Source organism: Myxocyprinus asiaticus, chromosome 41 (genome assembly GCF_019703515.2).
Source record: "Myxocyprinus asiaticus isolate MX2 ecotype Aquarium Trade chromosome 41, UBuf_Myxa_2, whole genome shotgun sequence".
NCBI lineage: Eukaryota > Metazoa > Chordata > Actinopteri > Cypriniformes > Catostomidae > Myxocyprinus > Myxocyprinus asiaticus.
This window is the reverse complement of record NC_059384.1, coordinates 5592426-5618591: the sequence shown is the minus strand read 5'-3', so window position 1 is coordinate 5618591 and position 26166 is coordinate 5592426. Positions and strand designations below refer to the sequence as shown.

Below are 26166 nucleotides of genomic sequence, written 5' to 3'. Positions count from 1 at the left end.
AAAGCTACTACATCTATGAAAATGTACCACCTGCAGGGTGTGATTTGTTGGAAAATCAGAGGGGGGAACATGTCAATGTGAATGTCATCATTGAAATTTTAATGTAGAAATTCAGACGACGGTGTAATTCATATCAAAAGCAGTCTCAGATTCTTAAACTGTAGACTAAAACCACAGAAGATAATTATTCTAACTGAATTTAATTTAATCCAAATAATTAACTGTATTGACAATTAACTGTCTAATTAATTGTAAATTATGTTTACATTTATATTTTACATTTATGCATTTGGCAGACGCTTTTATCCAAAGTGACTTACTAATAAGTGCACTTATTACAGGGACAATCCCCCTGGAGCAACCTGGAGTTAAGTGCCTTGCTCAAGGACACAATGGTGGTGGCTGTGGGGATTGAACCAGCAACCTTCTGATTACCAGATATGTGCTTTAGCCCACTACGCCACCACCACTCCATGTTAAACAATTAACAGAAGGCATTATGATTAGCTGTCAAATATTTTGCTGCAGGGCTAACGTTAGGTAACACATAACAAATCTGATCATCAGTTATCTGTTTTTCTGGACTTGTGAGTTCCCGCGCAGCCTTGCCAATATAACAGCATTTTTTTACCTTCTATAAAACACCCGATAAAATAATCCCAGGTTAAGGTTAAAATTTTGCGAATCTGCACTGTCTGTGAGCCCTTGGCTTTAATTATCATTGTTTCTCAAGTTCTCCATGTTTCTAAAAGTGTTGGTCATGAAGATACCAAAAAGACGTGCTTCACAACTTAAGATAACGCTGGCTTTTGCGTATGGACGGATGCATGTTTTTCTCAAGTATTTCATGCAATTAAGTGTTTATTTACCCATGTAAAAGAGAAACAAACCAGCATGTTTTATTTTGATTATGGAAATTAGAACACAACACACGCATGTAATTTTGTTATCTTTCACGGGAGAAGTTTTTAAGAGTTGCTCGGACACTGCAGCCTCTCGTTTCGGAACATATTTTCATGAGGGTCATAAAAAATACATAATGTGAATGGATTGTCCATATCTTTAATTCAAGAGTGTAATTTAAGATTACAGGCTCGCTAATGTCACCAGTTGTGTTGTAGGTATTCCAGGTATTCCAATCAATTTCTTCTAATAATCCCAGATAGGCTACAGCATATGTTTATGTTGAAAGTTTCTTAATAATTAATCAGCACAGCTATACATTTCCCCCCGGCAAATCGCACCCTATGTATGTGGCAATCAAGCCAGTTGACCCTAAAAATATTGTAGCCCAAAGTTCTTGCATAGTAAGCACAATTTAATAATGATATTTTAAGTCATGCTAAACTTTCCAAAGGGTAGGACATGGTCTATAGCCCATTTCAATATCTAAGTTTGGCTCAATTCACTATTTAAGTTGTTTGGGAGATGTGCACAAACAGGAAGAGAGTCCCAATGTTGTAAATTGCTTCTAAAAGTGCTTTCACTCATTCACTAGACAAGCGATGATCAGGTTACTCTCACTTTCAGAGCCGTCTATCGCGTAACAATCAGCATCTGTTGTTCAGCACAACTCATCATGTTTCAGGTTTTTATTCATGGCTGTACACTGTGTGTCTATGCAGGTGACTGGGTTTAAGAGCATGTGTGTTTGTGCACCTGTTTACCTGAGCAGCCTCAGTTCAGCCAATAACGTTGGATTCTGTTGGCTTTTGTCTAATGGAGGATCGGAGGCTTCCTCATGTTGTTGTCTCAAACGCTGAATCTCTTGCAAAATCTCCCTGCAAACACCCAACATGCACTTACATTACAATTTACCATAAAAAGGAATAGATAGACCCATAAATGTAAGATCTGTCATTGCTTTTTCACTCTCATGTCATTCCAAACCTGTATCATTGTCTTTTTCTGTGGAACACAAAAGAAGACACATTCAAATATGGTGCATCAAGGCACATTAAGTCAATGACAACCAGTCAAGAGCAGTGTTGGGTGAGTTACATAAAACTAGTAATCCACTACAAATGACTAATTATGTCTCTAAAATTACAATCAGATTACTTTACTAATTACTTCATTGAAAAGTAATCACGGTACTAATTATTTAACTTTTAAGTTACTTTCTAAAACACTTTCCACTCAACAAATTCAAAATAATGTCTATATTTCCTCATTGTTACACACAAGTCATATATTTCGCACCTCACATTTCTCCTCCACAATGACTCGTTACAGAACCATAATTCATGTATTCTGCATAAATAATATATTAGAAATAAGCATAACCCTATAATGTACTTAAAAGTAATAACATTTATTGAAAGTCAGTAACTTTAATCTGATTACAAGAATTTAAAATGTAATGCATTAGACTACTTTTTTGACTAAAGTTAGATTACAGTAGCTAATTACTTTGTAATTGGATTACACCCAACACTGGTCAAGAGAGAAGAGAACCAATGACATTTGACTTCACCAACAAGAAACTCTGTGTGATGTGTCAAGATGCGCCATATTTGAATGTATGCAAGTGTGAATGGGATTTGAAAGCTGCAGCAGAGAGGAAGATTTTCAGCAAATATCGATTTCAGCTTCAGTCTGTTCCTCATATAAATGTATCATAAAGCTTCGTAAGACTTGGAAAATAGTGCAATAGTCATATGGACAAAATTTATGGTACTTTTAAGGACATTTTTGTCATTTTTAGAGCTTGACAGCCTCAGTCACCATTCACTTTTTTATATGGAAAATAGCAACCAGGATATTCTGCCAAAAAATTCTCTAAATGATGAAAAAATTTGTGTTTTTGGGTGCAATATCCCTTTTATCTTTAATACAAACTCTGCAAACAGTTTTTATAACAGCATCACAATTCAAATCATTGTGCAACATGAATATAATCAACTCACTTGTTTTTGTTTTCTAGCTCAGCTATTAGTTGCCTCTGTTGTTTATTGGAGTCCAGACACAGAGAGATGTCCGATGGTACTCTGGTCTTCTGCTCATGAGATAAATATAAAATTATACATAGAGAGTTATTTAAAGGGTGTTTCTCTGATTTTATATATAAATAATAACGATGAACATATGATTTGAGGACTAACATTAAAAATGGCAAAAACCTAAGCTATTTGTCCTTTTTCAAGTCACTTTAATGCCTATTCAAGCAACGATTGGCACTAAATACTCAGTGAAAAGAGGAATGTGTCTTTGAGCAAGCATTCTGATTAGCTGTATTACCGCTGCAGCTCCGTTAGCAGCCAATCGGGAGGCATAACGAGCGATGAGGCAGTGCTCATCGTCTTGGTTTTTACTGCTCTCCTGGAAACTGTCAATCAAGGGAAAAAGGGTGGAGTTAGGACAGTTAGCTTTACAGTTACTGGCTCTTCTTCACAGAAGCATTTAGTGTATCACATATAAACAATTTAGTAAGCGAAGCTCAAGCAAAAATAGTAAACAAGGTACAGTAGTAGTCTAATCATTAATATACAAAGTTGGGGCCTGGGTAGCTCAGTGAGTATTGACGCTGACTACAACCCCTGGAGTCGCGAGTTCGAATCCAGGGTGTGCTGAGTGACTCCAGCCAGGTCTCCTAAGCAAACAAATTGGCCCGGTTGCTAGGGAGGGTAGAGTCACATGGGGTAACCTCCTCGTGGCCGCGATTAGTGGTTCTCACTCTCAATGGGGCGCGTGGTAAGTTGTGCATGGATCGCGGAGAGTAGCCTGAGCCTCCACATGCTGTGAGTCTCCGCGGTGTCATGCAAAATGAGCCACGTGATAAGATGCGCGGATTGACTGTCTCAGAAGCGGAGGCAACTGAGACTTGTCCTCTGCCACCCGGATTGAGGTGAGTAACCGCGCCACCACAAGGACCTACTAAGTAGTGGGAATTGGGCATTCCAAATTGGTCTTTTGGAATTTTTTTCCAGCAGGCAGCACATAATCATTGGAAACTAACATTAATGTATACAGATACACTGAGAAAAAATGACTAATAAGAATTACTTAATTTTATTTAGCAAGTTTTTGCGCAGTGTTTACAAATCAAGTAAAATCTCCTTAAATTCATGGCATAATACTGAATAAAGTGAGTAAATTTAACTTAAACATTTCAGTTAGTTAATACACTAACTTTTAATTACAAATCATATGTACATGGTACTTAAATAAACTTAGTAAAACCTAAATGAGCATTTTATATGAACATTTCTGATTTTGAGCTTTCATTATAATAAACACAATCACACGGTGCCGTCCACACGAAAGCTTATTACATGCTACAGTCTATTAGACAACATCACCTTGTATTACTGGCAATAGCAACTAGATACAGAGCTGCGCACACAAAACTCAACACTTGGTGCACAAAACACGATGACGGTAACAATCAACAGATTATTTTTTTGATCATGAAAGTTTCATTTTGAGTAGAAAATGAACTTCAGACTTCACAAAACAAGAAGTTACCACACATAACAAATTCAACAATAAAAATTGTGTAAATCAACATACAAACAGTGAAACCATGCAAGCTCATTAATTATTCAAGCCTGGAAACAGAACAATTCTGAGAACTTCGAACTTCGAAAAGTTAAGTAAAATGTACTTCTTTTATTTGTCTATTTTTTAATTTTACTCAAATTAGCAAATAAATATGACAACGTTTTCTACTTTAGGATTGATACATGATGACGCACTGTAAAGATAAACAATCATAACTAATATTTAGACTACTTATAAGCTAGAACATTAATTTTTACAACCTTGAATTAAGTCCAAACGTAGAAATTACTTTATATTTTCAAATTCAGACTTGTAGAAAGTACTTACTTCACTGCAAAGTTTTTTTTTTCAGTGTATGCTGTTTTGTTAGAATATCTTTGTTTTTAATGTGTGTACAAACCCACACCAAATAGAAAGAAATGTTCTATATACATAATGCTGAAATTTTAAGGATGTTCTTGAGAAAGTCACAAATATGTCCTGCATGAATCAAAAGAACAGTGATATTAGCCACCAAAATACCCTAACCTGCTTTTTTCAAAAATATCCCAGATTAATCTTTTTGACTATTTGTGGATCTACAAGTTTGTGAATACAATTTAGCATTGACAACACATGAAAGTAAATTTTTAGGACAGATCCAAGCAAAGCATTAAGACAGAGCCCCAGTTTCCCCAAAAAAATAACCACAAGATTAGAAACAACGATACGATATCTTTGCTGGGAAACAGCTACAGTCAGAGGTGAGGCCTAATGGTTACGTATATGTGCATGTAGCCAAAGGTAACATGTACAAGCAGAGATACTGGTGATCAATGGACTGTAATGTTATTAAGATCCCCTAACATAACTACAGCATTTCTTTGAGTAAGCCACTTAACCCCAGCCCCCATAAGAAGGACTTGCAATTAGTGACTTGCAAATCACTTCAGATTTGTTAAAAGACAGGTGACCAAGCTTCATAAATCCCCCCATGAATGAGACACACTTCTGCACAAATCAACACACACACTCGTATTTGCATATGAAACACAAACCCCGTTGCACACATACATTCATATACTCATATTGTATATTCTTCATTACTTCAAATAAAAGTTTACACACTATTCAATATAAGGTGGAAACAAAATCTTAATCCAAAAGAGTTAGTTGGGTCAATAAAAATAAGTGTCTGTATGTGTGCACAAATGTGTTTATATGTACATCAGTAGCCTCTGTTAATGAAAAATGCATTAAAGTGGAATTCACTGGCGGGATCAAATGATCTATTAGAGCAAAGGATTTTGGGTGAGATTAATTTGTATAAGCAGTATCTATCTAATAAGTGAGGGATGTTATTAATAGCTCAGAATTGGTCAACAAATGGTGTAAAATATAATATCAATGCCATAATTATATTGCTTACAAAAATAAGCCTAGCCAGTTAGCAAGCTGTAAACCTAACACAGCATTGTGCCCAGAACAGTCACCATTCCATATCTGGTGTCACTGAAAAATATACAATTTAAAATGTTGAAAAGGAAAATTAAAAGCCACCTAACTAATAAGACAGTTTTACATAGGTTAGCCATGCTTTTGGAAAATGCATTCCACTTTGTTTTATTGCATTCTGGGTATTATTATACTGAAATGGTGACCATTGAGTTTTAGTCACCCAAAAATGAAAATTCTCTCATCATTTACTCACCCTCATGCCATCCCAGATGTGTATGACTTTCTTTCTAATGGGGTTCAAAACTTTGAAGCTCAAAAAAACACATAAAGGCAGCATAAAATTGATCCATACGACTCCAGTGGTTAAATCCATATCTTCAGAAGCTCTATGATAGGTGCGGGTGAAAAACAGATCAATATTTAAGACTTTTTTACTCTAAATTCTTCTCCCTGCCCAGTAGGTGGTGATTTGCACAAAGAACGTGAATCGCCAAAAACAAAAGAGGAAGCGCTCTTAGGAAAGTGGAGATTTATAGTAAGAGGACTTACAAATTGATCTTTTTCGCACCCACACTTATCATATCACTTCTGAAGACATGGATTTAACAACTGGAGTCTTATGGATTACTTATATGCTGCCTTTATGTGCTTTTTGGAGCTTCAAAGTTTCATACCCCATTCACTTGCATTGAATTGACCTACAGAGCTGAAATATTCTTCTAAAAATCTTCGTTTGTGTTCAGCAGAAGAAAGAAAGTCATACATCTTATCAAATGATGAGAGAACTATTCCTTAAAGTAGAAAACTGCCAGAGCAACCTCAAGCGGACAGCTTGCACTGACCATGAGTGGTTCTTTTGGAGGAGATTCACATATAATCCGATAAGTATGTGCTCATCAGCGAGTCTATCCGCAATATCGATGCTGTACTGAACCCTGAAACCATGTTTCAGAAACACACATAACATCATAATGAGCGTTACTTAAAGACGAAAACTGATGTACAAAAAGAACAACTTCATGTTCTAATGGTGTTGGTTTATTTTTCCACTTGTCGACTGATAATTACGGAATCTAAAAAATCTTTTACAATTCCATTGTATATTAATGCGTCATTTGGTCTTTGTAATACAGAATGCCAATGAAATAAAATTGGGTTGTCAGAGATGGAAGTACAGTAATTTCTTTATTTAATACAGTTAATAAAACATTGCAATTGCAAATACTGTACATCTCTCCAGAAATTTTATTCCAAATTGGCCAACTTTGTCTTATACTTTGATTAAAGTCTATACAGTTCATATGATAAACCATTACATCAGTATGTGAATGTTATAACAAGCTCAAATTAACAGCAAAAAACTGTCATCAGATCTTTGATCTTTGATCTTTGTTTATACCTTCACATGCTTCATACAAACAATTGTGACACATAAAACATTCCTTCATCCAGGCTGACTTACCCTTTCCCTTTTAAAAGATCCGGGGTCGTCCGGGAAAACAACTTCTTCTGTTTTGCCTCATCGTGAGCACCACTACTGAGCAAACACACAAAAAGGATCATAACAAATCGATTAATGAGTGTACACATGTACACACACTCAGACATATTTAAAACACACCATAAGCTTTATTTGAGTTATCTAAAATAAAATTGTTTACACAGACAAAATCATCAAAGCAGCCTGTCTGACTGAACACACCAATAAAGAACATGACAGACACAACAAAGCCATAAAGCCTTCAAAGACGTGTATTTTGAGTTAAAGGAATATTCCCAGTTCATTCGACAGCATTTGTGGGATAATGTTGATTACCACAAAAAAATATTTCGACTTTCCTTAAAAAAAGCAAAAATCATGGTTACAGTGAGGCACTTACAATGGAAGTGAATGGGGCCAAATTTTGGAGGGTTTAAAGGCAGAATTATGAAGCTTATAATCTTATAAAAGCACTTACATTAAGTCTTCTGTTAAAACTTGTGTATTATTTGAGCTCCAAAGTTTTTTAAATCGTAATTTTTATGGCTGTTTTAGGGTTTCCGGCGTTACGCCATCATGGCAACAAAGTCGTAAAATTGTATATAACTTTACATTTAGTACATGACTTTATCAAACTACAATTATGTTAACACACATATGGTTTATGTCTTGTGGCTATACTTTTGAAACAGTGAGTGTTTTAACGTTTACGGATTGGCCCCATTCACTTCCACTGTAAGTGCCTCACTGTATCACAGATTATGTTTATTGTATTTTTTTTATCCCCTTTTTCTCCCAATTCGGAATGCCCAATTCCCACTACTTAGTAGGTCCTCGTGGTGGCGTGGTTACTCACCTCAATCCGGGTGGCAGAGGACAAGTCTCAGTTACCACCGCTTCTGAGACCGTCAATCCGCGCAATTTATCACGTTGCTCGTTGTGCATGATACCGCAGAGACTCCGCATGTGGAGGCTCATGCTACTCTCCGCGATCCACGCACAACTTACCACGCGTCCCATTGAGAGAGAGAACCCCTAATCGTGACCACGAATAGGTTACCCCATGTGACTCTACCCTCCCTAGCAACCGGGCCAATTTAGTTGCTTAGGAGATCTGGCTGGAGTCACTCAGCACACCCTGGATTCGAACTCGCGACTCCAGGGGTGGTAGACAATGTCAATACTCGCCAGATTTTTGCTTTTATTTTTTTTTGTAAATAAATGAGGGACAAGTTGAAATTCATTTTTGTGGTAATCAACATTATGCCACAAATGCTGTCGATTAAGCTTAACTTCTATTGAACCCAGAATATTCTTTTAATGTGCGTAAAGCCTGTAGTCAAGTTCTACATATATAAACATACTCCTGCTAAATGTTTGTATTAGTGCCCATCCAAAACATACTCTAGTCTACATGAACACAAATGTATCTAGCTACACAAGCTTGACTTCATGTGTCTTTGCCGAAATGTATTAGAATGCAATTTGTAATGCAATGCATGTATGCGTTGCTTTCTCAGCGTTGCCACAAGGGGAGCTACAGAGGGCATTAGTGTAAACTACTGTCATCTACACTCAGTTTGCTCTTTCAGGTCAACTACTATTACGGTGGAGCAACAATTTAAAGAGAATCTTGCCGAGCAAGTTTGTTAAAAGTTAGTTAAACTGTCGACATAGCTAGCTACTTAAATAATATGATTTAATGGTATCAACATTTCCCAGTGCTGGGCAGATTACTTGTTTAAAAAATTACATGACAACAAAATGCAATCAGTAACGTAATCTTGTAGATTACATTTTTGGCGTAATATAATCGGATTACTTTTGGATTACTTTCAACCTAATTCTGCATGGTGTATTCGTTTGAGTGGTGTTTATGTCCACAAATTCAGACAAATGATCGCAAATGTAAAAATATGAAGGAAAATTTCATATTTCATGTTCTCCCCCATGATGCTGATATAGGTCTAAGCCCTCCATCAATGACAGACTCAATTATGGTTGAGTTTAACAGGCATTTCTTATTTGGAGTTTCTAAAATTATGGACAGGTTCCCGGGGCACATTAATACAAATGTGGTCATGCAATTTCGTCATTTTACAAATGCTATCCACATGTGGTAAGAGATCAGACCAGTTATATTTGTGAATCAACGTCACAAAAACATCTCAAAGTCATCACTACACCAAAAGTGCATTCATATACATTTTTGAAGCTGACTACAAAAGCAATTTAAGGAAACTAAAAGTAACTTTACGGCGCTAATCCAGTTGAATATGAAATGATTTGTGTATTTGTGCATTTTGATGCATTTGATGGACAAAACCCTTCCAAAGACATTGCGACATGTTTATATTACACAGAGACTGATCATTCAAATAATAATTGAAAAAATGTGTTTGAGTTGGTTGGATTTGCGATGTAAAGTTAAAAAAACAAATCTTTAGATTTGACGTAGAATTTGCAGTTGACAGGATAACTTTTGGAAGGCAGAGTTTACATTGCACAGTGATGTTTGTGCCCCATGTCTCCTTAAAAATGAAATGATCTCTATAGATCAAGTGGTTAAACGGTTAATATGTAATCATGTAATCTATAAAAAAGTAACTACAGTCTGATTATGAGTATTTTAAAATGTAATTTAATCCAATTACAAGTACTTGATTTTTGTAATCTGATTACATAATCCATATTACATGTAATCCGTTACTACCCAGCACTGCTATCACCCTCTTGATTACTGAGGTTTGTTCCTGCCAAGTAACGCAATAATGCACTTTAAGTACATATGTACAATAGGACTGAGTACTTGCGATGCACTGGCCACGCATTTATGATTGCGTACTTGCGTAGAGTATGTTTCTAGCATTACGCAGTGCTAAACTCACGTTTTACTGGAATAAGGGTTTCCTGAGGAAGGCATGGAGTGAGAAAAAATGCACTCATTTCCACCAGCCACAGGTCTGGGTGGCCTGAAGGTAATAAAATAGAAGGTGTTATGATCAGAAACTTTAGCGTTTGTATGTGTATGTTTGTCTGCCTGTATAGTGCCTGTTCATAGAAGTACATACAGTATGCATACATGTGTGTTCTTGTGTGAGTGTATCTTAAATTGGCTCCATTCAAATAATTGTGAAATTATATAACAAGAAATATACATTATACTTACCATGTGTCCCTGTTTTGCAGCATAAAAGCAAAGAAAACACAAGGCAGCAAAATATTAGCATGCACAATTAACACTACATTAAGCAAGACCAAAGGACAAACTCAAATCATAAACCATTTCATTAAAATAAGCTCATTATACACATTTCATAAACTTAAAGCCCTTTAGAGGTTTAAATATGTTTAAGCGTTAGTAATATGAGAATTTACATACACGACATGACTGAGGTTGAGAGGTTTCTCAGGTGTATCGGAGAAAGTCGGGTAAGGAGGCTCTCGACTGGAGGCGCAGCTCAGGGACATACTGAGAGCGTCTGACAACTTCTTAGCTGGAGATTTCTGGAGAATAAGAAAGGAGTGTACTGAAGACTGAACCAGAAGTATAAATATCCATTAAAATCTATATGAATATGATTAAAGGTGTCAAATCGTGGATATATACTGTTGTGACGAGAAGGAGGGCGGGGCCGGGCCATGACTACACACGCCCGGCCCCCAATCAGGCTAATCAGCTGAGGAGAGGGATAAGTGCAGCGAGATGCAGCAGTTCGAGAGATAAAGAGCCATATGCAGCTGCTGTGTGTGTGTGTTTATGTTTGCATCTTTTTAGGTCTCCCTCCGCCATCACTATAATGAGAGACAGGTGTTAGAGATAATTACGACCCAGGTGACGAGCCTTACCGCTCTCCCTCTCCTGCAGACCGACACATGACCACGCCCCCCATGCTACATACCCCCACCACTGACTCAGGCCGGGGCAACATCCGGCCTGCCTACTTCCCCACCATTTCTGGAGAGAAAGTCAGCCACAACCATCTGCGCCCCCAGTCTGTGGATCACCTTGAACTTAAAGGGCTGAAGAGCCAGATACCAACGGGTGATCCAAATGTTAGTATCCTTCATGCGGTGGAGCCACTGCAGAGGAGCGTGAACGGAACAGAGGGTGAAGGCCCGCCCCAGCAGGTAGTAGCGGAGGGTAAGAACAGCCCACTTAATCGCAAGACACTCCTTCTCGATGGTACTAAACTTTGTCTCCCTGAAGGAGAGCTTGCAACTAATAAATAGCACTGGCCATTCCTCCCCTCCCACCTCCTGTGAGAGCACCGTGCCCAGCCCCCTGTCAGATGCATCAGTCTGCAAAATAAAGGGGAGAGAGAAATCAGGTGCATGTAAAAGCGGCCCCCCACATAGTGCGGACTTTACCTTAAGGAAAGCCTATTGGCACGACTCTGTCCACTGGACCGGATCGGGAGCCTGATTGGGGGCCAGGCGTGCGTAGTCACCCTCCTCCTCGTCACAACTGTATACTGTATATGTGTGTATATACATATATATACTGTATGTATATACATACACACACATATATATACAGTATATATATATATATATATATATATATATATATATATATATATATATATATATATATATATTTATATATATATACAGTATACATATACAGTGCTGGATAGATTACTTCTGATTTGTAATCTGGTACTGATTACAAATTACATGATTAAAATTGAAGTAATGTAATCTCTTGGATTACATTTTATAGGTAATCTAATCTGATTTCTTTTGGATTACTTCTGACACAGTTCTTATTTGTTTGATGTCACTTGCATTTGTGTAGGATAAGATGGTACCGTTCTGACAATGTCGCAAATGCAAAACTTGCTTAATGGATATGAGAATTTATATGATTTTTATGTGGGTGTGTGTGTGTTTTACTCGCTAGTTGTCTATTTCTGAGTATAATAAAAAAGGCACTTAAAACGTTCTTACTCCAATTTTGGCATTACAAACGCCATCCAGACTAGTTATATTTGTGAATCAATGTCACAAAAAACAGTCTCAAAAGTAAAAGTGCATTCATGTACATTTTTGAAGGTGAGTACAAAAGCAATTTGCGAAACTAAAACTTTACCGCACTGATGCAATCAGTTCTGCATTTATGTGTGGATTACCACACCATCTTCAATGTAATTACCGGTATGGCTGGTGGCTAGTATTAGTTTTTCAAAGTATTTAAAAAATTACAAATTAGAGGGATCAATATATTATGAACAATTATACTTTGTTATTATACTTTAGTATACTTTGCCTGATTAATATTTAATCCAGTAATCCATAAAATAGTAACTGTAATCTGATTATGAGTATTTTAAAATGTAATTTAATCTAATTACAAGTACTTGATTTTTGTAATCTGATTACGTAATCCGTTACTGCACTGCACACACACACATATATACATATATATATATATATATATATATATATATATATTATATATTTACACATACATACACACATACATATGTGTATACTGTATATACCGTATATACATTATATAAAAAAAGAATGCAACAAAACTGTAGCATATGGCTGCTTAGAAATCAACATAAGTGTCAATGTTGTGATGCAAAATTTATTTTACATTTTTGTCCCACAAAATCAGGTGGTGTAACCAACATGTAGCTAGTCAATTTTTTGTCATGTGACAAACAAAAACGTAAAACAGAGAAGACCCCTTTAGACCCTCATGACTGAGTGTATTTAAAATAATAGAAGATATTTTAACATTTACATGAAAGGGCACAATTTGTTCAGGTCAAATGGAGAAAACCTGAGAAAACATCTTGATATTTACAACTCAAAAATCAAAACATATTTTTAACCTTTTTGCCTTACCTTTTAAAATATGTCTGAAAACGTTTTTGAAATGAATGATTAAGTTGTGTACTCTCATGTATTCAAGGTGCAAAGAAAGTATTTTAATAACTTTTACTGGATGGTTACACTATTTGACATTTTTAAAGTAAAAATTTGTGTAAAAATAAAATGCTATAAAAAAAAATTTAAACAAAGATTTAAATTTAAAGCAAGGACACAAAGATTACACTGAAACTTGAAACATGTGTTGGAAACTACATTTATATCACCTAAAACTTACAACCCCAATTCTGAAAAAGTTGGGACAGTATGAAAAATGCTAATAAAAACAAAAAGGAGTGATTTGTCATTTATATTCACCCTTTGCTATATTGAAAGCACCACAACTAAACATTATATGATGTTTTACCTTGTGAATTTAATTGTTTGTTTGAAAATGAACAGTAATTTCAAATCAGATGATTGCAACACTCCAAAAACGTTGAGACAGTCGAGTGTTTACCACTGTGAAACATCACCATTTGTTCTAATAACACTTATTAAGCATTTGGGCACTGAGGACACAAGTTTGTTAAGAAAGTGGAATTTTCCCCCATTCATCCATTATGCAGGTCTTCAGCTGCACAATTGTACAGGGTCTTTGTTGATGTATTGTGCGCTTCATAATGTGCCACACATTCTCATTTGGACATGGTCAGGACTGCAGGCAGGCCAATCTAGCACCCGCACTCTCTGCTTATTCGGGTGCTAGATTGTCCTGCTGAAAATTCCGGGATGTCCCCGCAAAGATGGTGCTAGATGGCAGTATATGCTGCTCCAAAATTTGTACATATCTTTCTGCATTAATGGTGCCCTCACAGATGTGCGAGTTACCTGTGCCATGGGCACTGACACACCCCTGGCCCATACAGACACTGGCTTTTGGACCTGATGCTAATAACATCTTGCATGACCCTTTTCCTCTTTGGCCCTCATAACATGACGGCTGTGTTTTTCAAAAACTATTTGAAATGTGGACTCATCGGACCAGATTCCTTGAATCTTTTAACTATATTGTGCACTGTAGAGGGTGAAATCCCCAAAATCCTTTTAATTTGTCTTTGGGGAACATTGTTTTCAAAGTGCTGGGTTATTTGCTGTTAGCAAATTGACAAGTCTTGAATGATCCTTGCTCTTGAAGGACTAGGCTGTTTTTGGAGGCTCCTTATACAGTACTATGACACAATTGCCTCAGCTGTTTAACATCTCCTGTTTCACATCGCCTTGTTATTTTTTAACTCGTCAAATTGTTATTAGACTTAAATTAAAATTGTTATTAAACTTGCCCCTGTCTCAACTTTTTTGGAGCATGTTGCAATCATCTGATTTGAAATTACTGTACATTAAAAAAACAAAACAATGAAATTCAAGGTAAAACATCATATAATGTTTAGTTGTAGTGCTTTCAATATAGCAAAGGCTGAATATGATTTACAAATCACTCCTTTTTGTTTTTATTAGCATTTTTCATACTGTCCCAACTTTTTCTGAATTGGGGTTGTATATCACCTTTGTCAACGAACCATAAATAGCTTTAATGTCGAAAGTTAGGACTGGGGTCATGACATTTAGGATAAAGGCATAAAGTGATTTGACAGTATAATACATGTATTTGACATACATTGATAAAGGCCAAAGACTGTATGGATGACACAAGTCGTGCCGTCACAGACACTTACTCACAGTCATGTTTCCACATAGCCGTTCACCTACCCATGACATGTACTCCTTCATCTGGTGCTGGTTGCTATGGCTGCCAGAGGCATGGCCCCTCCAGAAACACTCTTGGCAGAGTTGGTAATTATCACATTGTTGGCAACGGTAACGAAATCCCATCATGCTTTGGTTGTGACAGTATGAGCACTCCACAGGATGGAAGACTGAAGAGGAGAGGAATACCACAATATACTGTCACAATGTCGTTCATTAATGTTGTGATTGATAGAAGTACGACCTAACTTTCAGCTAACATATAGAAAAGCCATATATTTGTAACAAAAATGAAATAGACGTGTTCAAAACACACCGTTCTCAACATTTGCCAGACGATGCATCAGCGGTAACCAAACCAGACACTGTGGAGGAGGATCTGACATGAATGTGTCAAGAAACACGTTGAGCGAGACCTTTTTCTGTGAAAGGCCAGCAGTTAGGAAACAAATTAGTCAAGAATATGGCACATATGTACAAGAGACACTTTAAAAAAAATAAAAAAATCTATAACATTAAATCTAATAATAAAGTACAAAACTATGGACCCTTTTCAGATTTCTCGGTTTGGAACGCGGAAGTAAACTATAGCAGGTTAAACTTTTGTAGTGGTGAATCTGAGACTACATTAAATATTAGGTTTATGTTCCCATTTGCTCCAACAGCAAAAGCTCAAATCCACTATTACCTTTCAGCAACTTTCCATAAGAGGAAAAACCATAGAAAGAGATGGATTACAACAGTCAGAAGAGAGAAAAATGTTAGTTTCGAGCTCAGCAGCCGTTTTTGAAACACCATTGCAGCAGTGGTGACTATAGGTGTGTCTCAATCAGCTCCCTAATTCAGTAGATAGGGCACTGATCAGTGAGTCGGCCATTTCTAAGACTGTCACAATCGCAAAATCATTTCAGTGCAGTAAAACGTTCACTCCCCAACAATTCCCAGAATGTGCCGTAAAAACCAGGGGAGCATCGTTGCTCACTATGTTCCCTTCTGTAGTCTTTTCAAGTCGTTCGAAGATGAGCACAAGTGTAAAACTATTAACTTATTTTCTCTTTAAAAAAAGATGCTCGTTATCATGTCACAGGTGATTGAGTCAAAAGTGTCCCAATTCTTTTTAGTAGATTAACACCCATGCCAGTGTCCGAGTTCATGTTCAGGATATACTGATTCATGATATAGGGAGCTTACTGAGACACACCGTAAGTTTTGTATTATTATTATTTAATGTCAGTGGAATATAATACAAAGTATAATGTTATAAATTTACACTAAAGAAAAAAATGAAAATCTAAAAATGTTTGCTGAATTTATACTGCTAAATAAGGCAGAAACGCATCATAACAGTCTGTGCAAAGGGCCCATAGCACCAAAAAATAAATTGATAACAAAACAATGCATAATTTGAATTAAGGAATAATGGAATTATATTAATTGAGTCAAAATACCAAAAGGTGATATTGTTCACATTCAATGGGACAGGATAAAGAAGCCACACTTTTTCACAAACAAATCTGACAAACAAAACCAGATGTGAATGAGGACTTTTTCTGGATTGTTTGGAGGAGCGTTTTTATTTTTAAATAGCATTTTCTCTTATTTTTTTTTCCCTCCACTGCTTAACACTTTGTATTTTGAATACTGTATTCTGTACAGTGGTGGCCAAAATTTTGGCACCCTTGGTAAATATGAGCAAAGAAGGCTGTGAAAAAAAATCTGCATTGTTTATCCTTTGATCTTTCATTCACAAAAATCTAACCTTTAATTGAAGTAAAACAACTGAAAGAGGAGAAATATCTCATTATTAAATACATATTTTTCTCCAAATCATGTTGGCCACAATTATTGGCACCCCTAGAAATTCTTATGAGTAAAATATATCTGAAGTATATTCCCATTCATATTTTAAATTTTTTGTAGTACACATGGGTGACTAGGAACATGAAATTGTTCAGCCATGCCTTCCTGTTTCACAGGGGTATAAATATGAGCCAAACACACAGGCCAAATTCACTTAATCATCAATCACATTGGGTTAGACTAAAGAATATAGTTCTGATGTGCTGCAAAAGGTTGTTGAGCTTTCAAAATGGGAACTGGCTATAAGAAAATAGGAAAAGCATTGAAAATGCCATTTCCACCATCAGGGCAATAATTAACAAGTTACAATCAACTGGAGATCTTAAGAATCGGCCGGGAAAAGGACATGTGTCTATATTGCCTCCACGCACAGTGAGGAGGATGGTTCAAGTGGCCAAAGAATCTCCAAGGATCACACCTGGAGAATTGCAGAAATTAGTTGGATCTTGGGGTCAGAAAGTCTCAAAAAATGTCAGATATGACCTACATCACCACAAGTTGTTTGGGAGGGTTTCAAGAAAAAAGCCTCCGCTCTCATCGAATAACAAACTCAAGCGTCTTCAGTTTGCCAGACACTACTGGAACTTCAAATGGGACCAGATTCTATGGTCAGATGAAACAAAAAAAAGAGTTTTTTGGCAGCAAACACCAGAGATGGGTTTTGCGCACACAGAGATGAAGAAGTACCCAATGCCCACGGTTAAATGTGGTGATGGATCTTTAATGTTTTGGGGCTGTTTTTCTGCCAGAGTTCCTAGACATCTTGTTCGGATACATGGCATCATGGACTCTATCAAATATCAACAGATAAAAAATCAAAACCTGTCTGCCTCTGCCAGAAAGCTTACAATGGGCCCTGGTTGGATCTTCCAGCAGGAAAATTATCCAAAACAAACATCAAAATCAACACAAAAATGGTTCACTAACCACAAAATCAAGGTTCTGCCATGGCCATCCCAGTCCCCTGACCTGAACCCCATAGAAAATTTGTGGGGTGAACTGAAGAGGAGAGTCCACCAACATGGACCTCTGAATTTGAAGGATCTGGAGAGATTCCGTACGGAGGAATGCTCTCAGATCCCTTGCCAGGTGTTCTCCAACCTCATTCGACATTATAAGAGAAGACTCAGAGCTGTTATCTTGGCAAAGGGAGGTTGCAAAAAGTATTGAATAAAAGGGTGCTGATAATTATGGCCAATGCATTTTGGAGAAAAATATTTATTTAATAATGATATATTTCCCAAGTTTCAATTGTTTTACTTCAATTAAATGTTTTTGAATGAAAGATTTCACAGCCTTCTTTGCTCATATTTACCAAGGGTGTCAATATTTTTGGCCACCACTGTATATTGTGTATAACCATTTAATTTTTACTTTATATTGGTATATAAAGTGATCCACTCTATTTTATTTTATTTTTTTGTTCTTCAAAAAAACAATCACACACAAAAAACAACAACCCCCCTATTAAAATAAATTAAATAAAATAGTGTGTTTTTAACAGTACAATTTCAAGCTGCTGACAAACCTCTTGTGGAAAGCAGGATCTTGTGGACTGCTCAGTGTACCCAAAAGACGGTCCCTCAAACACAGTCATGGGTAGTTTCAGCACCTCCCTCAGGAACTGGTCAAACTGTGAGTATATCATCACTCCATTCGCATCTGATATCTGCGAAAAAACATCTTGAAGAAAACAAGATTGGCATCAGCAATTTTGTTTTTAAACAGAAGCAATGCATGTCTTTCTGCATTTCATCATTTTCATCTAGAAAAATGTGGATTTCACTGCAGCTTAAGATATGAGAAGACTTCCCCTTTATTTACACATTATTCAATGTCTACACACTTTTAGTGCTTCATCTACACATCAGAATATAGTTCAAAGTTTCCTTATTAGGAATGCTTAACCTGAAATGAAGCAAAAACGTTTAACTGGAGCTCCAATTACATAGACAAGACATGATATAGCAAATATGCCTCATGGTTAGATGTGACTTTCAAGTCATGGCAGCTGCTCTGACCTTTAAAATGATGATAAAATTATTAATCGAGCCCATTCATTTAAGAGTCCATTAATCAGTATCAAACCAGTAAACACACATAAGTTCAAAGTGAAGCTTACATCGAAGTTTATCCAAAATCTTCCCTCCACAAAGTGTAGCCAGGGCCATCTTCACTACAAAAATGGACATTTTTCCAACACCTTCCCTAAAAAAAGAAACAACAGTCAACTAACACATTTAGATAGATCCATACAGCCTGCTCAGTTACATGTGGCAAAGCAAGTGGTGTGTGAAGCAATTCAAGTCAGTTCAATCATTTGAAGATGAAATGCATGTTGCCACATACAGGAAGTAAAGCGCAGTTTGGGATTTCAAACCTTTTTTTTTTTTTTTTTTTTTTCCTTTTCTCCCCAATTTGGTATGCCCAATTCCCAATGCGCTCTAGGTCCTCGAGGTGGCGTAGTGACTCGCCTCAATCCGGGTGGTGGAAGATGAATCTCAGTTGCCTCCGCGTCTGACACCGTCAATCCGTGCATCTTATCACGTGGCACGTTGAGCATGTTACCGCGGAGACCTAGCGCATGTGGAGGCTCACGCTATTCTCTGCAGCATCCACGCACAACTCACCACACGCCCCACCGAGAGCGAGAACCACATTATAGCGACCATGAGAAGGTTAACCCAACGTGACTCTACCCACCCTAGCAACCGGGCCAATTGGTTGCTTAGGAAGCCTGACTGGAGTCACTCAGCACGCCTGGATTCGAACTTGTGACTCCAGGTGTGGCAGTCAGCGTCTTTACTTGCTGAGCTACCCAGGCCCTGGGATTTCAAATTTTTATGAAAAAAAAAAAAAAAGATTTTATGGCTGGAAGGCAAATCAAACAAGGTACTTTTTGGGAAAACTTTTTAATAAACTCTTAAAGAGAATGTCACATTTTTTTATTTGATTTAGTCACCTTCAGAAAGATTTACAGGAACATTTCACCCAAAAGTAAAAAATGCATTATTAAACACACATTAACATTGGGTTACAAGACAAGCAAGAACGAATGCCATTCGTCATCATTGGCATTAAACTATGTGCACACGTGAATGAGATTTGAGAGATGTGGCAGAGGGGAATACAGAGCAGGAGTCTTATGGAGTGCATTTTTTATATGTTTATAATGCTTTTTTGTCTTTATTGGACAGTGTGAACATCTTCTTTTTTTGTGTTCTATGTAAGACAGAAAGTCATACGGTTTAAGAACAAAATAAGACCAAACTAAATGACCACAGAATTTTCATTTTGGGAAAACTATTTCAAACTCTGCAGGTGTTCTTACGGGTCATAAGCCGCAAACAGGAAGTTGAGGAGGAACGAGATGGACTGGTCTACATTGATCTGATGGGTTGAGGGCAGACGCTTGTTCAGCTGGTAAAAGATGGTAGACAATATTGCTTGTAGGTGCGACACTGAGAACTCTGTGTTGACGTCCATGGTGTTGAGTCTGTTTTCCCGAAACACCTCGATAACATTCCAGATATCTAGCAGATGCACTGTGAAAAGAAAAACAAAACAAAACAAAAAAAATCAGCCCTGGTAGCTACAAATTCTACAACTGGCACATTTAAAATCACTAAAGCAGCTGTATTTTAGAAGAATCTAAGGTTTTGAGTTTTTAAAAGCAACGTGTGTGTGGCTTCAAGAGAGCAAATATACATTCATTTAATATTGTTTCTTGCTCCTGCTATACATTGCTATTGCTGTTTAATCTTATGTTGTGTGCTGTATTGTCTTCATAAGTACGAGATAAGGAGTTGTTTCCATTTCAAGGTCTTCAACGTCACAGGACGATGTTGTGAAGCAGAAATTTTCCATTGTATTTGCGTGGTATAATGGTGCATTTAAGTTATCTCGGAATGATCATATTTACGAGTTGAATGCACATGATCGCCACCACAAAGTCATAATTACGTGTGGGAAATTTTCTTCGAGCCCCGAGACAAGTTGGGGGCGTGTCAATTTTAGAATCATGGTGGAAGCAAATTGTTATTGGTAATAATTCAGTTTTCCTTGAGTATTTTGACTGTGCAGTTCAGTTTGTATGCATTTTTTGTACTGTTAATGAAAAATATCGATAAAACTCACCAAAAAATGAGACTCATTTAGCTGGTTAATGCAGCGACAAGCGTTTGCAACAAAACTACGATTCCCATCATTATATTATTATATTATATTGTATTAATAAGACACACCTAATGCATGGCTTTGCTCTTTATATTGTTGCATTGGTGCTTAAAAAAAGCTTACTGTCTTTGCTAGCAAGTGAAAAAGAAAGAAATATGAAATAGCTAAACAGTTTCGTTCTTTCCGATTAAAATCACTTGAATGCACATCACATCGTATTAATGATTTCCGACCTCGTAAGGACGAACTTCCCAGGAGGACTTAAACACACCATAAAAACACTTTCATTCACTAGTCATTCACTGTCAATAAATGTTGTTGATTTCGGGCAACATGAGCAACAGTGACCGCTATGTTAGCACGTTAAGGTTAAGCCGCAGTGACACTAAACTACGAGTTCCATTCACTTCCATCAGAGATCAGATACGCAAGCTTATGTGAAGAAATTTCAAGTTTGGTGAACTATGACCTGTGAATTCGTATGACGAGAAGACGTGTGACCAACAGACAATCAAAACTTCACACACTGACCACTTGTTTCATGCAAAAGAATATATAGAGTATATCAAAGCTGCATGTTTTGTATTGTTGCAGCAAAGTAAGTAAATTATATATTTTAACGTTTTGAATACAATGTTATTTATGAGACATTAAAACTAGAAGCCGTCGAGCGTGACATCAAATCCTATCAATTGTGTTTTGCAAACATAAGTCTAGTGTGACCAGAGCTTTAGGGTTACGAGTGTTAGGGTTGCGACAAAGTTTATGCAAATAAGCAGTGATGCAATGCAAGAAGTTAGTTACTGTGAGCAATTATTGTTCATTTTTAACGGCAAGCAAACTGATTTTGTCAAAATAGAATAACCTTGAATACATCCCATTTGTGATCAGATTTTAAAAGATATGGTCAGTTGTGCATCCCACCAATAACTTTATGGCATCCAGCAGTATAACGCCTTCTACAACCAATAATACAGCAACTACGTGACCTCTAGTGATAAAATCACTGTCAATGTGAACAGGGCTTCATAAATTAAGTTTCATAACCCCATGTATACTTACAATTGCACCTCTTCTGTATAAACCTTAGCTTGCATGCTGTTCTGTATGTGGACAATCGGATGGAGTCCAAATCTAGTGCACCTGTGAGTACAATTTAGAGCACTTTAGTCTGTGGATTAGGTTACCCAGCTGCAAATCCATAGAACGTACTTTACACTACGTCCTACATTACAGAGACTGTTTAGAGAACTATTGGCATGACTAAATCATGTTATAAAATGCTTAAAATCCTATTACAGTGAGAATGGAATGATACTGTGAAATATCACGATACATACGCAGTTCAGCAAACAGTTGTCTTCTGTCTGCCATCGTGCTGCTGCTGCGGCCGGACTCTTTAATCATTCTGCAAAACATCATATACACAGAAAACAAAAAGACAATGGGACAGACATACCACATCTTTAAAAGGCAAACTGGGCTGTTGATTGACGAAATGGCTTTCAAAGTATTTGCCCTTGGATTTGCACATAGTTTATTATTTTGTTAATTGCAAAAGATAACTAGATAGGTAATCGCAAACAAAGTTAGAACAGTCTGAAGGTCTGTGCTGAGTTTGGTGGATGTAGGGTGAAAGCTCTTTTCAGCTGATAATTTTGGTCTTGGTTTAGGGATTTTGAAAAATTATATTGTTGTATTATAAGGTAAGTCAAAAGAAGAACTACTTCCCGAACCCAGCTTACTATCCAATATGGTAATCTCTTAGCCAGGAGTAATTAATTTAATAATAATAATAAACTTTATTTTTACATAGCGCCTTTAAAGGTAGCTTCTCAAAGCGCTTTACATAAAAGCATGAGAAAACAAAGACAGAAAACTTCAAAACCTACGCTAACATTCAAATGAAATAATAAATGAACGGTGAGAGGAGCGGCAGCCACACGCGCCGGCGTTCCCCATCAACCGGAAGCAATTGACCAGTATTTAGCATACATTTTGGGTTTCATTTCATTAATTGTCAATGTCTGCACTTGAAGATGTCTTGTGGGATGTCTTGTGACTTTACTGTGTTTGACTCCATATTAGTCATTTTGGTTTATTTGAACTTCGAGTCCACCGTTGGCACATGAAGAATCTAAAATGTTTGTTGCAGTAATGTAAAACACACACAAAACGAAATTTGACCTGTGTAAAATTTAAAGGTCGACCAAAATTGGATTTTACCGATACTGATAACAAAAGTGGTGGAAAAGCTAATAACTATTACTCTGTAGTTTTTCAAATCGATTTATTTAAGGTTAATAGCAGCTAGCGGTGCTGATTAATCAGCCAAAAAGATTAATCGGTCAACCTCTAATAACTTTGGTCTAGTATTTTCTACTATATTATTAAAATTAGTATACCAAACAATTTATTTCTCAAATATGGAAACTGAATAAGTTTGTTCCATTCTGCTGGTTTGAATATGCTGATATTGTTCTTAGCAACTAAATTATGAAAATAACTCCCTCTCTTCGTCCACAAAGCTTTTCTGTTACAATTCACACATTGTTACATTTTGAGTTATGGGCACACAAGACCCTGAACTTGCGACCATGATTAAAAAATAACATTTAAATAAGATAACAAGAGCACTGCTGTGATGTCCAATCTCATCTTCAGCTGTATTCAGCTGTTTTGTCTAGTAGAATTTTTAAATAACTGCTGATGAAAAACACACAGTATACTGAGCAAAAATTTTATATTTAATATATTTTAAGATTTAAGATTTAAGATAATGGCAATTTGATCCAACAGATTTTAGTTTTGAAATTCGACTGTACAAAAATGAAGCAAAACATACCATGGTATTACCATGATTTTGGACATGAACCATTGGTATGGGGGTTTTTTGGAAATTTGTGGAGTACTATAAAATACTTTTTTTATGAATGTGGCAATCATTCAGTACAATGGTATATATCAAAGAACCATGGGTATGATATTACCATTTGATACCATCACTGTAATACTGTACCGCCACAATACGTGTACAAGACTGTAGTAAGTGTACAAAACTGGAACATGTTTTTTTTTATATCGAGAAATTAAAAAATTATAAGAAGTATGACCGTTGAAGAAACCTTAAGATTATGTTTTTCCTACACTTTGAAAAAGCACCTGAATTAAACTGTAAGAGGAAATATAAAATTGATCTACTAAACTCAACAGTTAAATCTCCCTCAGTCTAAAACTCCTCCACAAAGCTTTTTAATGCTCAATTAATTTTAAGGAATGTACAATTACACAGAGATCCAAGAGTTCACAACAGTTGTGAAAATACACTTTCACTATAACAACACAGGGACAAAAAACACTTAACCATCATTATCAAATTCACCAGCAGATGTGTAAAATACACAGAATGCACTGCACTAAATTAACCCCACATCAAAAATAAACAAACTCCTATTGCGCAATTAAGTGTAATTTAGTGTTTTGGTTCACTGTCTTAACATTCCATCTATCATCTTACACTAAATGGAGGAAAAAGACATAAATAAACTATTGCTTTAAAAAGAAATAAAACTTTAGCTATGACAAAACTTAAAGCACAAACACAGACATGAAAACTCGAACCAAATACCCTTCAGAAAGCACCATGGTCCTCTTCTTGCTTATACAGTATTTATGAGTGACCACAATAAGTCTGCTAGTTTTTTAAATAATGCTTTTCGTCTGGTCCTTCGACTTCACAACAAAAGCAGCCCATAGAGTTCTTGGCAACCCACTGAAATTAGAGCCAGTCGGGATCCAGCATGTGTTGCCTCTATCTTTAACTTCCAATGAGCGAGACTCGCATTCTTGTTGGGCTTAGACGGCTCGCTTAGCTCCGGGTGCAAGTTTGTACCGTCTCCTAACCCTCCACTGGGACACCCAGTCTGGGAGGCCTGGCCCTATGCGGTCGAGTCCAAAGGTCTAAGACCAATAGTAGGGCAAATAGGTTACAAAAATGCTTCTATTTTGCATTCTCTTTTGATTTAATAATAAAAAATTCACTACAAATTATACAGTATATAACAATTTGAGTGAAAAGTTGAAAAGAAAAATGTAGAGAAATTTGATGATCCATGTTAGCCGAGCATGATTTGAGAATGTTCCAAAGAGCATCTTTTGTACTTTGATGGAAGCAAGGAACCTTTTCATCTCGGTTTCATGACAAGTTGTAATAATAGTACGAGATGGCAAAATCGTAAGAAATCATATGCGTTGGCTCAAACAAAAACATACAACTATTACTCGTATAGAGAAAAAAAATTAACAGTGTTATTAAAATATGTCCTAAGCTGAACCCCAAACCTAAACCTAACCATAAAGTCTAACCACTTACCAATTTTTTTTGGCCTGTACTGTATCGATTTGAAATTCTGTTTACTAATTGGTTGGTCTATATGGGAATAAAACAACCCAGTCTCATAGAATTAACATTAATATAACTACATTTTTGCAAACTGAGTTCTACATGCTGCTTTGTCCTGGAGAAAATAACACTAGAGGCGCTACAACAATTGTGCGTTTTATTCACTTTCACACAAATCACTGGTATATATATCTGATTATGACTTGATAAACACTTATTTTTTTGCACTATTACTCACACCTTGCTATGTTATTACGTCAAAATACGTCATTTGAAAAACAATACATTTACATGCTTGTATTGCAGACCAATACTTTTACACACTTTAACTTCCACGGTAGCTCACCTGATAAGAGTGTTGGACTTCGGACTCGGAGTAAAAGTGAAGCGAAAGTGCCATAGAAGTTAAATTAAATTATGTGATTGCTTCTGTAAATGTGCGTTTCATATCGAGTTTGCTTTTAAAACACTTTTAGCTAAATTTAGGCATAGGTTAAGGATGTCTAATTTGTTTACCTGTCATATGCGTTTATGACAATATTGGTTAGGTTTAGGTTAAAGTTTTAGGTTAGGGAGGTACATTTTACTCATTAAAACATTCATCTAATAATAACCGTAAAAGCCTCATCTAATTACAACATCATTTAACTCGCTTTTGGCGCCCCCTCTGGACATGCAGCCAAATGTGTAATAAAGCACGTAGATTTGGTTTTCA

The 26166-nt window shown here is 36.5% G+C and overlaps 1 protein-coding gene across 5 annotated transcripts in view; it reads right to left on the bottom strand.

The window, feature by feature from the left end:
• The window catches only part of LOC127431495 (dystrobrevin alpha-like), a 38077-nt gene extending 13264 nt beyond the window's left edge, over window positions 1–24813 (bottom strand). For 2 of the 5 annotated variants that reach the window (XM_051681930.1, XM_051681931.1), the window contains exons 1-15: window positions 24678–24813; window positions 22390–22457; window positions 22112–22192; window positions 20205–20418; window positions 18996–19081; window positions 18402–18556; window positions 15330–15435; window positions 15017–15183; window positions 10803–10927; window positions 10309–10392; window positions 7403–7474; window positions 6783–6875; window positions 3241–3328; window positions 2910–2998; window positions 1668–1781 (exon numbers count right to left, since the gene is read on the bottom strand). In XM_051681930.1, the coding sequence (XP_051537890.1) occupies window positions 1668–1781; window positions 2910–2998; window positions 3241–3328; window positions 6783–6875; window positions 7403–7474; window positions 10309–10392; window positions 10803–10927; window positions 15017–15183; window positions 15330–15435; window positions 18402–18556; window positions 18996–19081; window positions 20205–20418; window positions 22112–22192; window positions 22390–22457; window positions 24678–24694 (1559 nt within the window). In that variant the 5' untranslated portion in view covers window positions 24695–24813. Of the gene's footprint in view, window positions 1–1667; window positions 1782–2909; window positions 2999–3240; window positions 3329–6782; window positions 6876–7402; window positions 7478–10308; window positions 10393–10802; window positions 10928–15016; window positions 15184–15329; window positions 15436–18401; window positions 18557–18995; window positions 19082–20204; window positions 20419–22111; window positions 22193–22389; window positions 22458–24677 lie in introns of all 5 variants that reach the window. The other 3 variants (XM_051681929.1, XM_051681933.1, XM_051681932.1) reach the window with 3 other exon arrangements.
• Window positions 24814–26166: the final 1353 nt, after the last annotated feature.